Below are 14390 nucleotides of genomic sequence, written 5' to 3'. Positions count from 1 at the left end.
TTGATCAGGGTATATAGCCAAAAAAGTACTATTTAGAGTTTGATGCTTCAAAATGGTACATTTTCTCTCATTATATGACATTTTTGATGTAATAGTACCAAAATTCATACGCACGGCTTCGGTTTTTAGTAAATAGTCGCCTTATCATATTGTAACTTTCAGCTTCGAGGGCGCACTGTCATTTTAAGGTGTTTACGGTTCAGTGCGTTAAAACAAGAAAAGTCTCAGGTCAACCTATGTTGAATTTTTGATCATTTGGCATCTAAATCATATCGTTTCACCTGATATTGGTGGCATTGAACTGTGAGAGTTCTGAATATGAGAAAATTCCACCCGAAATTAGGCATTTTCCCATTGAAACACGTGTAATACATAATTAGTGGTATTTAACCAAATGATTGCACACAGATCCAGTCAAGACGAATGATCAAGGAATCCAGTGACCCTTGACATCTTCATTGTCTATTCAGTAGGCAATAGATATGTTAATAAAGGTAAAACGGGCACTAAAGTGGCAACTTCCGCTGAGCGTTTTGGCCTGTTTTGAACGGTGTCTGACGATGATTAAGATGATGATGATCATGGCATCCTGTAGTGTTTAATTATATAAATCGACCACGATGATATATTATTCGAGCTTGATTCTCGCCCTATATATATCCAGGTGTGGTATTGCCTCCAGACAACCCGACAATTGTAGAACCAGAAAGACACGGCATGACCATTCCAGTTGATAAACGTTATGAGATCAAAATCGTAGCTGAGGCGGCTAATGAAAATCAATTGTAAGTACATTAGATAGCAATATCTCTCAAATGAATACATTGTGATGCACAACATCATCAATTAGTCCAAAAAAGTTTTCATACCGTCAGACATTATTCTAAATCTACATAGTGTTTGTGTGCGAACAACTTTTCTTGCGGCCGTTTGACAAAGGCATCGTCAAATTTGTATTTTGAATTAGAGCATATGGGGCATTCTACTCCCTATTTCTTAGCTATAGATGAATGAATGACTATATTCTGAATAAAAGGATGGGAACAACTATCAAAACTACCTAAATTTGAAAAGCTCCAATGCTTTTTTACAGAGCAAATGTAAATAAAACTAAAGGTTAAAGCAAAGAAAACTGAAACCAGCAAGAAATTTCACTTATCACCTTTTTACTAATTTTTCCGCAATTCAATAACAAGGTATTAAAACCTATATCTTCATGCATAAAGCACTTCTCGTACCTTTCATTCTCCAAAAACGTTACTTACGACCAATATTAGTGTCAAATTAAGCATTATTATTACATATAAATATCATAGAGCATCATCATCATAATCTATATATTTATCATCATCATGCTTATAATCGTCATCGTCATCGTAATCGATATTTATATCATTTTTATCATTGATTTTATTAGGATTTCTCGAATAGAAATTAATAAACCGACGGGCATGACCAGTTCTACGTTACAAACTGTTTATGGATATCCCTTGCGGAAAGCAATACAACTTAATTGGCAGCCCACCAGACAGCAAATCGGTAAACACACTGTAGGTTTCTCCGCTGTAGATACGGCTGGGTAAGTTCTTCCTAACCGATCAAGTTTAGCTCTCAGGTAAAGACCGTGTGAATGTTTTACATGATTAGTTTTTCGTACAAGAACATGTGACGTCATTATGACATCAATTTTTTCCATGTGTCACTTGAGAAGCAAACGTTGGAAAAATAGGCCTATGAAATCCTGTTGGGTAAGGCATACAAATGTGGAGTTAAGGAAATTTAAAAGAAAATATGATCAAACTTGGAAAAAGGAAGTGAAAACAAATGCAAACATCAAGCTTGGAATGATCTGTATTGTCCCGAGTTTATATTCATTCGGCAGAATGATGGGTCATGGCTGATATATTGCACGCTTTAATCTATGGGATGATAATATATTTAGCGGATCGACCTCATCTATCAACTTAATACTTATGATCTAGGTCCTGTAATGAAATGGTTAGTTCCTTTTTTTCCTTTATATCACTGATACGACACAAAATAATCGGCAGGGCAATAAATTCAAATATCACGAGCCAGGTTTGTGTAAACACAACTTTTATGACAAAATGAACTTGATATAATATTATTGCAGAATTACCAGTGGCTGGTCCTATGTGAACCTGAATGTGGTTGACGCTGGCTATTTATATCCTGTGAAAAGTAAAAGCTATCCATCTGATGGACAAGTCGTAGAAATTGGTAGAACCAAGAACTTGAAGAAGTGGTCTATTCGATTCAATCGACAGGTAAGATTATACATTACAATTAAATAGCTCGGTTTCTATAGTATCAGTCACTCCGAATACAAGGCTACAGCAGTACGTGATGTATTGAACAATCCGGAGGTTTTACCCCGAACTAGGGGTTGGCAATAAGACCCGAGAAAAAGCTTAATAACTTAATAACTGCGATTACACTCACTATTTTTGGTGTGCATCGATTCGAAAAATTGCCGTGATATTTTAGATTGATTAAAACAAGTCATGTATTTTCTGTGCTGTTTGGATGGCACACTGAGTTAAAAGTCGCCATCTTGTCATCACTTTCGCTTTCGGAATGTTTTTCAATCTTGTTATTTTGCGATAATGAAAATGCCTATTTAGGAACTTTGGCACACAATTTTGACCCACATTTTTTGGAAAACATACAAAAAATTCTTCAGCATCTGTTTTTCTTATTCACTTTCAAAAACCAGCTAATAACATTATAATTTACATGACAAAAATCCCTACCTATCTGGTACATTTATCATTTTATATCAACCTGATGAAAACACAGGTACGACGCCCGACTCAGACGGTATATATAAGTCTGTCAAACAACTATGGTAGAGTCGTCGGCCGAGTGGATTCATCCGATAAAATGCAAGTACAATTCACTGGCAAGGACGTATCCTTTAATATGCCTATATATGAAGTTGGAGGAGAGTACACTCTACGTATTGATGAAGGTTTCGCAATCGATGCGAAATACGTCGATTCAAAATATCCATTCTATTCAAAAGCCGAGGAATGGTCCATCACGATCAACGGTAAGGATTATTAAACTAACCAAATATTAATATAAATATGTTTTGGTGAACGTTTTCTTCATGACTGCGATATGTATGCAAAAATGATTACACACAGATCATGTTAAGATGAATGATCAAGGAATCCAGTGACCTTTGACATCTTCATTGTCTATTCAGTAGACAATAGATATGTTAATAAAGGTAAAACAGGTTCCAAAGTGGCAATTTCCGCTAAGCGTTTTTGGACTGTTTTGAACGTTGTCTGATGATGTATGATGATGATGATGATGATGATGATGATGATGATTATGATGATGATGATGAGGATGATGATGATGATAATGATGATGATGAGGAGGAGGAGGAGGAGGAGGATGATGATCATTGCATCCTGTAGTGTTTAATTATAGAAATCGACCACGATGATATACTATTAGAGCTTGATTCTCGCCCTATATATAGTTACACCAATGCCTCCAGGCAACCCCGCAATTGTAGAACCAGAAAGACACGGCATGACCATTCCAGTTGATAAACGTTATGAGATCAAAATCGTAGCTGAGGCGGCTAATGAAAATCAATTGTAAGTGCATTATATAGCAATATCTCTCAAATATATGTTTTGTGATGCACAACCTCATCAGTTAGTACCGAAAAGTTGACACTTTCACACACCGTCAGAAACTTAAATCTATCTAGTGTTTGTGTGCGTATTTTCTTGCGCCCGTTTGACAAAGACATCGTCAAATTTGTATTTTGAATTACAACAGATGAGGCACTCAACTCCCTATTCATTGGCTATGAATGAATGACTACATTCTAAATAAAAGGATGTGAACAACTATCAAAACTACCTAAATTTTAAAAGCTCCAATGCTTTTTTTACATAGCAAATATATATAAAACTAAATGTTAAAGCATTTTTTCCGCAATTCAATAACAAGGTATTAAAACCTATATATCTTAATGCATAAAGCATTTATCTTACCTTTCATTCTCCAAAAACGTTACTTACGACCAATATCAGTGTCAGAGTAAGCATTTAAAAATCATAGAGCATCATCATCATAATCTTTATATTTATCATCATCATCATTATAATCGTAATCGTCATCGTAATCGATTTTATATCATTTTTATCATTGACTTTATTAGGATTTCTCGGATAGAAATTAATAAACCGAAGGGCATGACCAGCTCAACGTTACAAACTGTTGATGGATATCCCTTGCGGAAAGCAATACAACTTAATTGGCAGCCCACCAGACAGCAAATCGGTAAACACACTGTAGGTTTCTCCGCTGTAGATACGGCTGGGTAAGTTCTTCTTAACTGATCAAGTTTAGCCCTCAGGTAAAGACACTTTGAATGTTTTACAGGATAAATTTTTTCGTACAAGAACAAGCCTGGACAAAAAACAAAAACAAATCTGGAGTTGAAGGACATTTAAAAGAAATATGATCAAACATGGAAAAAGGAAGTGAAAAATGTGCAAACATCAAGTTTGGAATGATCTGTATTGTCCCGAGATTATATTCATTTGGTCGAAATATGAGTCACGGCTGATATATCGCGCGCTTGAATCTATGGGATACTTATACATTGAGCGGATCGACCTTATTAGCTATCAACTTAAATACACGTATGATCTAGGTCCTGTAATGGAATGGGAAGTTCCTTTAGTTCATTTATATCACTGATACGACACAAAATAAACGGCAGGGCAATAAATTCAAATATCACGAGCTAGGTTTGTGTAAACACCACTTTTATGACGAAATGAACTTGATATAATATTATTGCAGAATTACCAGTGGCTGGTCCTATGTGAATCTGAATGTTGTTGACGCGGGCTATTTATATCCTGTGGAAATTAAAAGCTATCCACATGATGGACAAGTGGTAGAATTAGGTAGAACCATGAAGTGGTCTATTCGATTCAATCGACAGGTAAGATTATACAAACAAATAGCTCAATGTCTATATCATCAGTCACTCCGAATACAAGGCTACAGAGCAGTACGTGATGTATTAAAAAACCGGAGGTATCACCCCGAACTTGTGGTTGGCAATAGGACCCGAGAAGAAAGCTTAATAACTTAATAACTGCGATTATACTCACCTTTTTTGGTGTGCATAGATTGCATAAATAATTATTGTTGTGACATTTTTGATTGATTAAAACAAGTCATATATTTTCGGTGCTGTTCGGGTGATTTTCTATATGGTACGCCGAGTTTGAAGTCGCCATCTTGTCATCACTTTCGCGTTGGTAATATTTTTTCAATCTTGTTATTTTGCGATATTGATAATATCTATCTATTTATTAACTTTGGCACACAGTTACGACCCAGATTTTTTGGAAAACACACAAAAAATTCTTCAGCATCTGTTTTTCTTATACACTTTCAAAAATTTACACGACAAAAATCCCTAAATATCTTGTACATTTATCATTTTATTTTAACCTGATGAAAACACAGGTACGACGGCCGACTCAGGTGGTATATATAAGTCTGACAAACAAGAAGGGTAGAGTCGTCGGCCGAGTGGATTCATCCGATAAAATGCAAGTGGAATTCAATGGCAAAGACGTGTCCTTTATATGCGTATAGATCAAGTTGCAGGAGAGTACACTCTACGTATTGATGAAGGTTTCGCAATCGATGCGGAGTACGTCGATTCAAAATATCCATTCTATTCAAAAGCTGGGGAATGGTCCATAACGATCAACGGTAAGGATTATTAAACTAACCAAATATTAATATAATATGTTTTGGTGAAAGTATTCTTCATGACTACCGATATTGATGCAAAATGATTGCACAGTGGCGATAAACTTAGATAGATCAGTAAAGATAGGAGCAAGTTTCACCCAAGCAAATAATAGTGACCAATTTGAGGGATTGCTATCTGCTGAAGTTTCAGCATAATAGTAGTATGTACCCCAGTAACATTCTCCAAAAGTTCCAAGTCGATAGGAATAAAAAAGTATTTTTGCCACACCCTAATGTACAGTTACCTATACAAAATAATTGTGTTCCCTTTCCAGTACTCACTCAATGTCAGACCAAGGTTCAGGCAGCTCAAGGATTACCAGATGCTTTCATCCCTCAATGTAAGGCAAATGGTGATTATGAGTCCAGACAATGCTATGGATTCACAGGCGACTGTTGGTGTGTCAATCAAGATGGTGAAGAACTACCAGGAACTAGGAGGAGGCGTGGACAAGGAGATGTTGTATGCGGTGGTACGAGTAAGTATCATATATGAGTGCACTTGCAGATGTTATTCAAGCCATTGAGGATGTTGAAAGCACACATGGAATTACGGATGGTTCTTGGTTATGCAAAGAGACTAGAAATATATTATGACAATAACTCCCGTTTTGGTTAGTTCTACATGTATGTGCAGCCACGGTTTTAGGTCCCATTATACAGTAACCTATAAAAATAATTGTGTTCCCTTTCCAGTACTCACTCAATGTCAGACCAAGGTTCAGACAGCTCAAGGATTACCAGATGCTTTCATCCCTCAATGTAAGGCAAATGGTGATTATGAGTCCAGACAATGCTATGGATTCACAGGCGACTGTTGGTGTGTCAATCAAGATGGTGAAGAACTACCAGGAACTAGGAGGAGGCGTGGACAAGGAGATGTTGTATGCGGTGGTACTACGAGTAAGTACCATATAAGAGTTCACTTGCAGATGTTATTCAAGCCATTGAGGATGTTGAAAGCACACATGGAATTACGGATGGTTCTTGGTTATGCAAAGAGACTAGAAATATATTATGACAATAACTCCCGTTTTGGTTAGTTCTACATGTAAGAGCAGCCACGGTTTTGGGTCCCCTAATATACAGTAACCTATAAAAATAATTGTGTTCCCTTTCCAGTACTCACTCAATGTCAGACCAAGGTTCAGGCAGCTCAAGGATTACCAGATGCTTTCATCCCTCAATGTAAGGCAAATGGTGATTATGAGTCCAGACAATGCTATGGATTCACAGGCGACTGTTGGTGTGTCAATCAAGATGGTGAAGAACTACCAGGAACTAGGAGGAGGCGTGGACAAGGAGATGTTGTATGCGGTGGTACTACGAGTAAGTACCATATTAGAGTTCACTTGCAGATGTTATTCAAGCCATTGAGGATGTTGAAAGCACACATGGAATTACGGATGGTTCTTGGTTATGCAAAGATATATATATAAATATATTATGACAATAACTCCAGTTTTGGTTAGTTCTACATGTATGAGCAGCCACGGTTTTGGGTCCCCTAATATACAGTAATCTATAAAAAATAATTGTGTTCCCTTTCCAGTACTCACTGAATGTCAGACCAAGGTTCAGGCAGCTCAAGGATTACCAGATGCTTTCATCCCTCAATGTAAGGCAAATGGTGATTATGAGTCCAGACAATGCTATGGATTCACAGGCGACTGTTGGTGTGTCAATCAAGATGGTGAAGAACTACCAGGAACTAGGAGGAGGCGTGGACAAGGAGATGTTGTATGCGGTGGTACTACGAGTAAGTACCATATAAGAGTTCACTTGCAGATGTTATTCAAGCCATTGAGGATGTTGAAAGCACACATGGAATTACGGATGGTTCTTGGTTATGCAAAGAGACTAGAAATATATTATGACAATAACTCCCGTTTTGGTTAGTTCTACATGTAGGAGCAGCCACGGTTTTGGGTCCCCTAATATACAGTAACCTATAAAAATAATTGTGTTCCCTTTCCAGTACTCACTCATTGTCAGACCAAGGTTCAGGCAGCTCAAGGATTACCAGATGCTTTCATCCCTCAATGTAAGGCAAATGGTGATTATGAGTCCAGACAATGCTATGGATTCACAGGCGACTGTTGGTGTGTCAATCAAGATGGTGAAGAACTACCAGGAACTAGGAGGAGGCGTGGACAAGGAGATGTTGTATGCGGTGGTACTACGAGTAAGTACCATATTAGAGTTCACTTGCAGATGTTATTCAAGCCATTGAGGATGTTGAAAGCACACATGGAATTACGGATGGTTCTTGGTTATGCAAAGAGACTAGAAATATATTATGGCAATAACTCCCGTTTTGGTTAGTTCTACATGTAGGAGCAGCCACAGTTTTGGGTCCCCTAATATACAGTAACCTATAAAAATAATTGTGTTCCCTTTCCAGTACTCACTCATTGTCAGACCAAGGTTCAGGCAGCTCAAGGATTACCAGATGCTTTCATCCCTCAATGTAAGGCAAATGGTGATTATGAGTCCAGACAATGCTATGGATTCACAGGCCACTGTTGGTGTGTCAATCAAGATGGTGAAGAACTACCAGGAACTAGGAGGAGGCGTGGACAAGGAGATGTTGTATGCGGTGGTACTACGAGTAAGTACCATAATATGAGTGCACTTGCAGATGTTTTTCAAGCCATTGAGGATGTTGAAAGCACACATGGAATTACGGAGGTCCTTGGTTATGCAAAGAGACTAGAAATATATTATGGTTAGTTCTACATGTAGGTGCAGCCATGGTTTTGGCTAGTACTTGTGCCCGTCCTCGGTATGTACTATTGCATGTAAGTGTGTGCACATAAATTGTGGGGTATGTATGTGTGGTAAGATGTTTTGCAAATGATGATGATGATGATGATGATGATGATGATGATGATGATGATGATGATGATGATGATGATGATGATGATGATGATGGTGATGGTGATGATGTTGATGATGATGATGATGATGACGACGATGATGAAGATTATCATGATCATGATCATCATTATCATATCCTATCGTATTTATTTACAGAAATCGTTATATATCCAGAAACCACCAAAGCTCCCAACGAGCCCCCTATTTTTGAATGTCATAAAGATTACGTGGATATCAACGTACCGTTGGATGCAGAAGATGGCGACGAATGTTTCATACATCCGTCGGAGGAGAGTTTTGTCGTAACGTCACAGAATAGCATTAGAGTTCCTTACAAGTTATGCTGCTCGACTACTTGTAGTAATTAATTCATCAAGGTATGGACAGTGATAACTAAAGAATAAACGATGGGTGTTTACTAACCGCTACCGTGTGAAAGGTGGCAGGCAGGTCCAATATTTTGAGTAGGGGATGCCGGCGCCTACGATACAAATATTTTACCTGCCTGTCTTCTATCATAGGTAGAGGATAGTAAAAATAAAAAATCCTATCATTCGTAGTCAGTTATTTTTTTTAAGAACTAAAACTTTTTTTAATTAGGAAAAAGATAAATTTCAACAATTACCGTCATGAAAACTTCCCTTATTCTAAAATGAACAAAATCTGTTTATAAATTCAGTTGCGTGTAGTGTGTGGCGTATTACACACTACGCTTACAAGGAGCTACTTACGCGCAGCTAGTGCTCACCTCGACAAGCGTGTTCCGTAACGACGCAGACCATATCCTCTACCGTGTGATAGACGACATTGCAGGAAGCAATGACATTCAGCGCTTCCAAGCTAAACCACAACCACTGACTAAGAATTAGAGGATAAACGTTAAGAAATTGTATTTAATTAACCTCTATCGTGTCATAGAAGATAGACATGTAGGGCCAATACTTTGAGTAGTAAATGCTAGCACTACGGGTACCACAAGGTAATAAGTCTAAATGGTAGATCCGGGTTGTTTTTATAATCACTATTATGAGGTTATGTCTATTGTTTGGTTGTCGTATTTAAAAAGGGGTATTTTTCAAATACATTACGACGGCAGTAGTATACATGCAGGAGGTCATGAGACGCTAGACGGTTTAAATATTATTTCTATTTTGAATTTAGCTTATTCTTATTCATAGAAACTGACAAACTCTTTTTCATACAGAGAACCGGGGGATAAAAAATATCCCCAAATTATAAAAGCATCAAATGACACGGGATATTAATCCTGCACTTTTTTTTTTTTTTAATAGAATATCATTAAATTTTATTAACATCATTATTTGGGCAGTTAACTGACTTAGATGATGCCTATTTACCAGTCCAATTTTATTATGTCTGTACCAGTTCACCCTATCCCCCCACACCCAAACCCTCATGATGTATGTACACATTGCGATAATGATAGCAAACGGTTAGAAGCTTTATAATTTTATGTATTATTCATTATTTATTAAATTAAAATGTTCATACATAAGGCAAAAAAAAAAAGTAAGTTTGTCTCAGACACACAGTCTCTGGTCGCAACTACCATAACCGTCTCATATGGTGACGAGTTGTATTTGATGAAACAAAAAAAATCTTAAAAGTGCGATAGAAGGGCGAGTTTACGAGCCACAGTGGTGGGGAGAAAATCTGAATTTAAAAATTGGAGTTCACATAGCAGACTGAGACAGACTTTGTTCGGCCTAATAGCTCCAGACGCATGAATAAACTAATGGCACAGGCTTTCGCCGCCTATGCTTATTATGCCTGTATATGGTCGAATCCAACCAAAAGTGTCCACGGGCCAAAAATAAAAGTCCGAAATAAAAAAGTCTCCACAATTTTTTCCTTTTGCCCATTGATTGATGACATATTGGCCTTATAGGAACCAAAAGTGCCATTACTAATCTTGAAAAAAAAATCCAGGACGTGTGATAGTAAATGTGATATCAAAACCCAATGTTACCTACGAATACCACTAGGATGCTTTTACTATCGCAATACTAATCAACCTAAAACAAATGGAATATTCCCATTAACGCTTTTTTCGTGTAATGTAGACCACAGGGTGTCAGGAAAATGCTAGCTCAACCAGAAAATATTTGTTTTTATTTTTATAACGCGATCAATATGATCTTAGTCTATTTATGCTAGTTTATTTTTGAAAATGAAGTTTAGGTCAGTTTCTGTATTTTATTTATCAAATGAGTATGAATCAATTTACACATTGTATAAGAACGAGTAGGATATATGTTTTCAAGAATATTAGGAATTATACGCATACACCTAACGCTTTATACAATGAAAAGGTGAAGAAACCCGGGTATTCGTAGGTAACATGAGCGATTTAACAATATCTATATTCAGTTTAGAGGTTTAAATTTTGCTATTATGGTAATGAATTAATAAAATGGTAATTTTTAGATCTCTTTCAGATGGTACGTCCAAATGAATAAATGCTATTACCTTAGATCAAAAATTTTTTGATACTTTTAGCAAGATTTTGACCACTTCATTTTGATATACAAGTAGTTAATCAGCAATTTTACATAATAAATAATTGTTGAATGAATCCGTATATGGGTAATAATAGTGTCCTGGGGTACCGCTTAAAGTTTTTGACAATTAATTTCCATTGGTAGGGACACTTCATTACACATGTCATGTATTATGCTGTATTCGTAAGTAACATTTCAGTATTTGTAGGTAAGAATTAGACCTTTGGTGGATATCGCAATCAAAACTTCATTTTATAAAGCACTTTGAATGTATTATTTTCTTTATGTGCGTTTATTGATACTTTAGACCATATCATGTATTAATAATGTCGGTTCACAGCGGTTGAAAGAGGATTGTGGTAAGAAACAAAGGCACTGAAGTGACTTTAATTTGCTTAATTGCACACAAATCGCTTAAAACCGTTATTGCAGACTTGTGAATTCCATCTTGGAGTCAGTAACGTCTTGTGGCCTTTCGTTTGAGGGCAACCACAATTAACTTTATACCAGGGTCCATCACTGTGTTGTCTAGATCATGAGACAATGAGAACAGTCGTTTTTTCCATGGTATTCGTAGGTAACCTTAGCGAAAACGTCAAAAGTTACCTTCATATAAATCAATTTGGACACACATTACTCAGAAACCAGAAGGTCGTTAAACATTTAAAATGAAGCACACATGACAGTTGACAAATCCAAGTATTTATCCCCTTCTAATCTTCTTTGAATCTGATTTTTCTTTCAAATGAGCAGACCGTCGTCTATTTCAGTACATATTTTTCAACAATTAAGCGGTATTCACTTTTGCATGGTGGGCATGTATGTGAATTCGCAACTTTCATTGACATATGATTTGATAGCAAACATACAGGCCTTCGTTATGTACCACTATGGGCATTGGCATGAATGGCGGTGTTTCACAATACTGTCATGATGTCAAATTGTATTCGTAGGTAACATTCGATTACCGAAATTTACCTACGAATACTTGCTTTTATTGTTGACATCTCAGAAATATTTAAACGCAGGCTATTAAAACTTGGTAGAAATAAAGAGTGTATTACCCTGCACCTATTGCTTAACTATTGTTTACTATTCTCTCAGTTTGTGGAAATGACACAGCTTTTAACATGTATTCGGAGGTAATGCATATTTTTTACCAAACCTACCTTTGTGCCATTTAGAATTTCTGGCAGCTAAACACAATAATAAAGATGTCCGAATGCAATGCATTTCAGTATTGGACACAAAGCTTGTATCAATTGCGCATTTATTAGTAATTTCCATTTTTAAAGATATATCTAGTGCTATGAAAAATTGTATTCGTAGGTAATGTAAAAAATACCACTCAAAAAATTATCACAAAAAATTCATAATTATGTGCAAATATGTGAAAAATTGAACAGGCAATCTTTGAATACACACCTTTCAGGAAATCAATTTAGATTCAATCCAATGACTTCTTTTCATAACTGATTTAGATGTTTTTAAAAATACTTTAAGAAATATTTTGAAAAAATGGGTAAAAATAGCATGTTTTGGGGTCTCTGTGTCTAAGTTTTTCACAGAAGGGGGTCTTATTATGTATGGCGCGAAGCGTATGATCAAGGCGAATAAACACAATACAAAAACGAATGCCAATTGATTAATACTTTTAAGTTATGGCCCTGAACATGCCGTGTACACTTTTCGTTGGATTCGACCATATACTGAAATTAATCTCTTTTTCTCTTACAGCCGATGGGGCAGTGTTACCGCGCAGTTCATGGAGTAAGGACAGTTTAGCCTTGGTATCGTGATATTTAATCGTATTGTTTCATCTATATCATTGTCGTGTAAAAACACAATTTAATTAATATAAAAACAAACAATATTTAATCATGTATCTGATTTAGAAATATTTAATCTGTTCATTTTCGATAGCAATATTATTTTAGGTGAATATTTTGACTTATTTGAAGACTACTGTAATGTAAACTTACGAAAAGCACATCAAACAACAATCAAACAATTCGTCGGTCGCAACACATAGTGGCGTACGTGAAGGACAAAATACGTCTCCGAGCAAACCGTTTTTGAAGGATATGCTACTAGTAACGGGGTCTATACTTCTCCACTGTTATCTCTCAGTGGCCCGATTCCATTTGAAATTGAAGTTTAAGGTTCAAACTATTAAACTGTGTCTTTAATGGTTAACAAGGAATAACTGTTATAGGATAATAGTTAGCTCTAAAGCTATACGCCACTATGTGAAACGGAAAATTTGGAAAATCACTCTACGCCACTATGTGTTGCGACCGACGAATTTATATTTTACACCATCTCCCGACACACCCCAATTTGGTCCGTGCGGTGTATGTAGACCCCCTACAGAGAGACAGATTGGTTGTTTTGGTAGATTTCCCATACTTTAGGTATAGGGAAATTTTTGCCACATTTATAAATGTGTGCAATCAATTTGTGCAATTTATGCAAATATTAACTTGGATTTTTTTTTCATATATGGGTTACCTCCAGTAAGCGCTATTTGTGCTATTTGTGCAATTGATGGAAAGGGCTTTAACGTACCGGCCATAGCAATTATGATATTCATCCCCAAGTCCCTTCTAGCCGCCAGCAATTTGTGCAATTTATGCAATTATTAACTTAGAATTTTTTTTTATATCCGAGAGTAGCCCCCAGTAAGCGCTATTTGTGCTATTTGTGCAATTGGTGGAAAGGGCTTTAACGTACCGACTATAAGCAATTATGACATTTATCCCCCAGTCCCTTCTAGCCGTTAGGTATTCGTGCAATTTATGCAATTATTAACTTAGATTTCTTTTTTTTTCATATCTGAGTTGTTTCTTGCAACTGTAGGCTATTCGTGCTATTGATTGAAATAAATCACTCAGATTGCTACACCTGTGGCAATTTAAACAATTTTTCCGACATAAATTGCATCAATTGCTACTATCTGTGGCTATTTATGCAATTTGTAAAAATTGCTTTGGCAACTGGCTATTTCTGATACCTGATCACGGTACATAGCAAACACAAAACGTTGTTCAGAAAACGTTTAAACATCGGTGATACAAAGGATTTGGGTTGTAAAACGTTTAATAATAACTACAGTCTTTTTTGAAAACTTACTGCTAAACATTGTGACATAATGTT

At 36.4% G+C, this 14390-nt stretch overlaps 2 protein-coding genes across 3 annotated transcripts in view; both read left to right on the top strand.

Moving 5' to 3' along the window:
* Positions 1-6229, top strand: part of LOC140146063 (uncharacterized) — a 27197-nt gene extending 20968 nt beyond the window's left edge. Inside the window, exons 11-19 of the mRNA XM_072167808.1 lie at positions 665-785; positions 1418-1579; positions 2135-2288; positions 2821-3073; positions 3518-3638; positions 4211-4372; positions 4861-5005; positions 5539-5790; positions 6108-6229. Coding sequence (XP_072023909.1) covers positions 665-785; positions 1418-1579; positions 2135-2288; positions 2821-3073; positions 3518-3638; positions 4211-4372; positions 4861-5005; positions 5539-5670 — 1250 coding nt within the window. The 3' untranslated portion in view covers positions 5671-5790; positions 6108-6229. The remainder of the gene's footprint in view (positions 1-664; positions 786-1417; positions 1580-2134; positions 2289-2820; positions 3074-3517; positions 3639-4210; positions 4373-4860; positions 5006-5538; positions 5791-6107) is intronic.
* On the top strand, positions 6190-14390 carry LOC140146064 (uncharacterized). Of its 2 annotated transcripts, XM_072167809.1 has the most exons (8): positions 6190-6311; positions 6529-6735; positions 6955-7161; positions 7385-7591; positions 7811-8017; positions 8237-8443; positions 8869-9089; positions 12972-14385. In XM_072167809.1, exons 1-7 carry the CDS (start codon positions 6192-6194, stop codon positions 9016-9018), a joined length of 1305 nt encoding a protein of 434 aa, XP_072023910.1. In that variant the 5' UTR covers positions 6190-6191; the 3' UTR covers positions 9019-9089; positions 12972-14385. The 2 variants fall into 2 exon arrangements, with proteins under 2 accessions (XP_072023910.1, XP_072023911.1); XM_072167810.1 differs by lacking the exon at positions 6529-6735 and having other exon boundaries at positions 6192-6311; positions 12972-14390.

The sequence above is a fragment of the Amphiura filiformis genome, chromosome 2 (assembly GCF_039555335.1).
Source record: "Amphiura filiformis chromosome 2, Afil_fr2py, whole genome shotgun sequence".
NCBI lineage: Eukaryota > Metazoa > Echinodermata > Ophiuroidea > Amphilepidida > Amphiuridae > Amphiura > Amphiura filiformis.
This window is presented reverse-complemented; position numbering and strand designations above follow the sequence as displayed.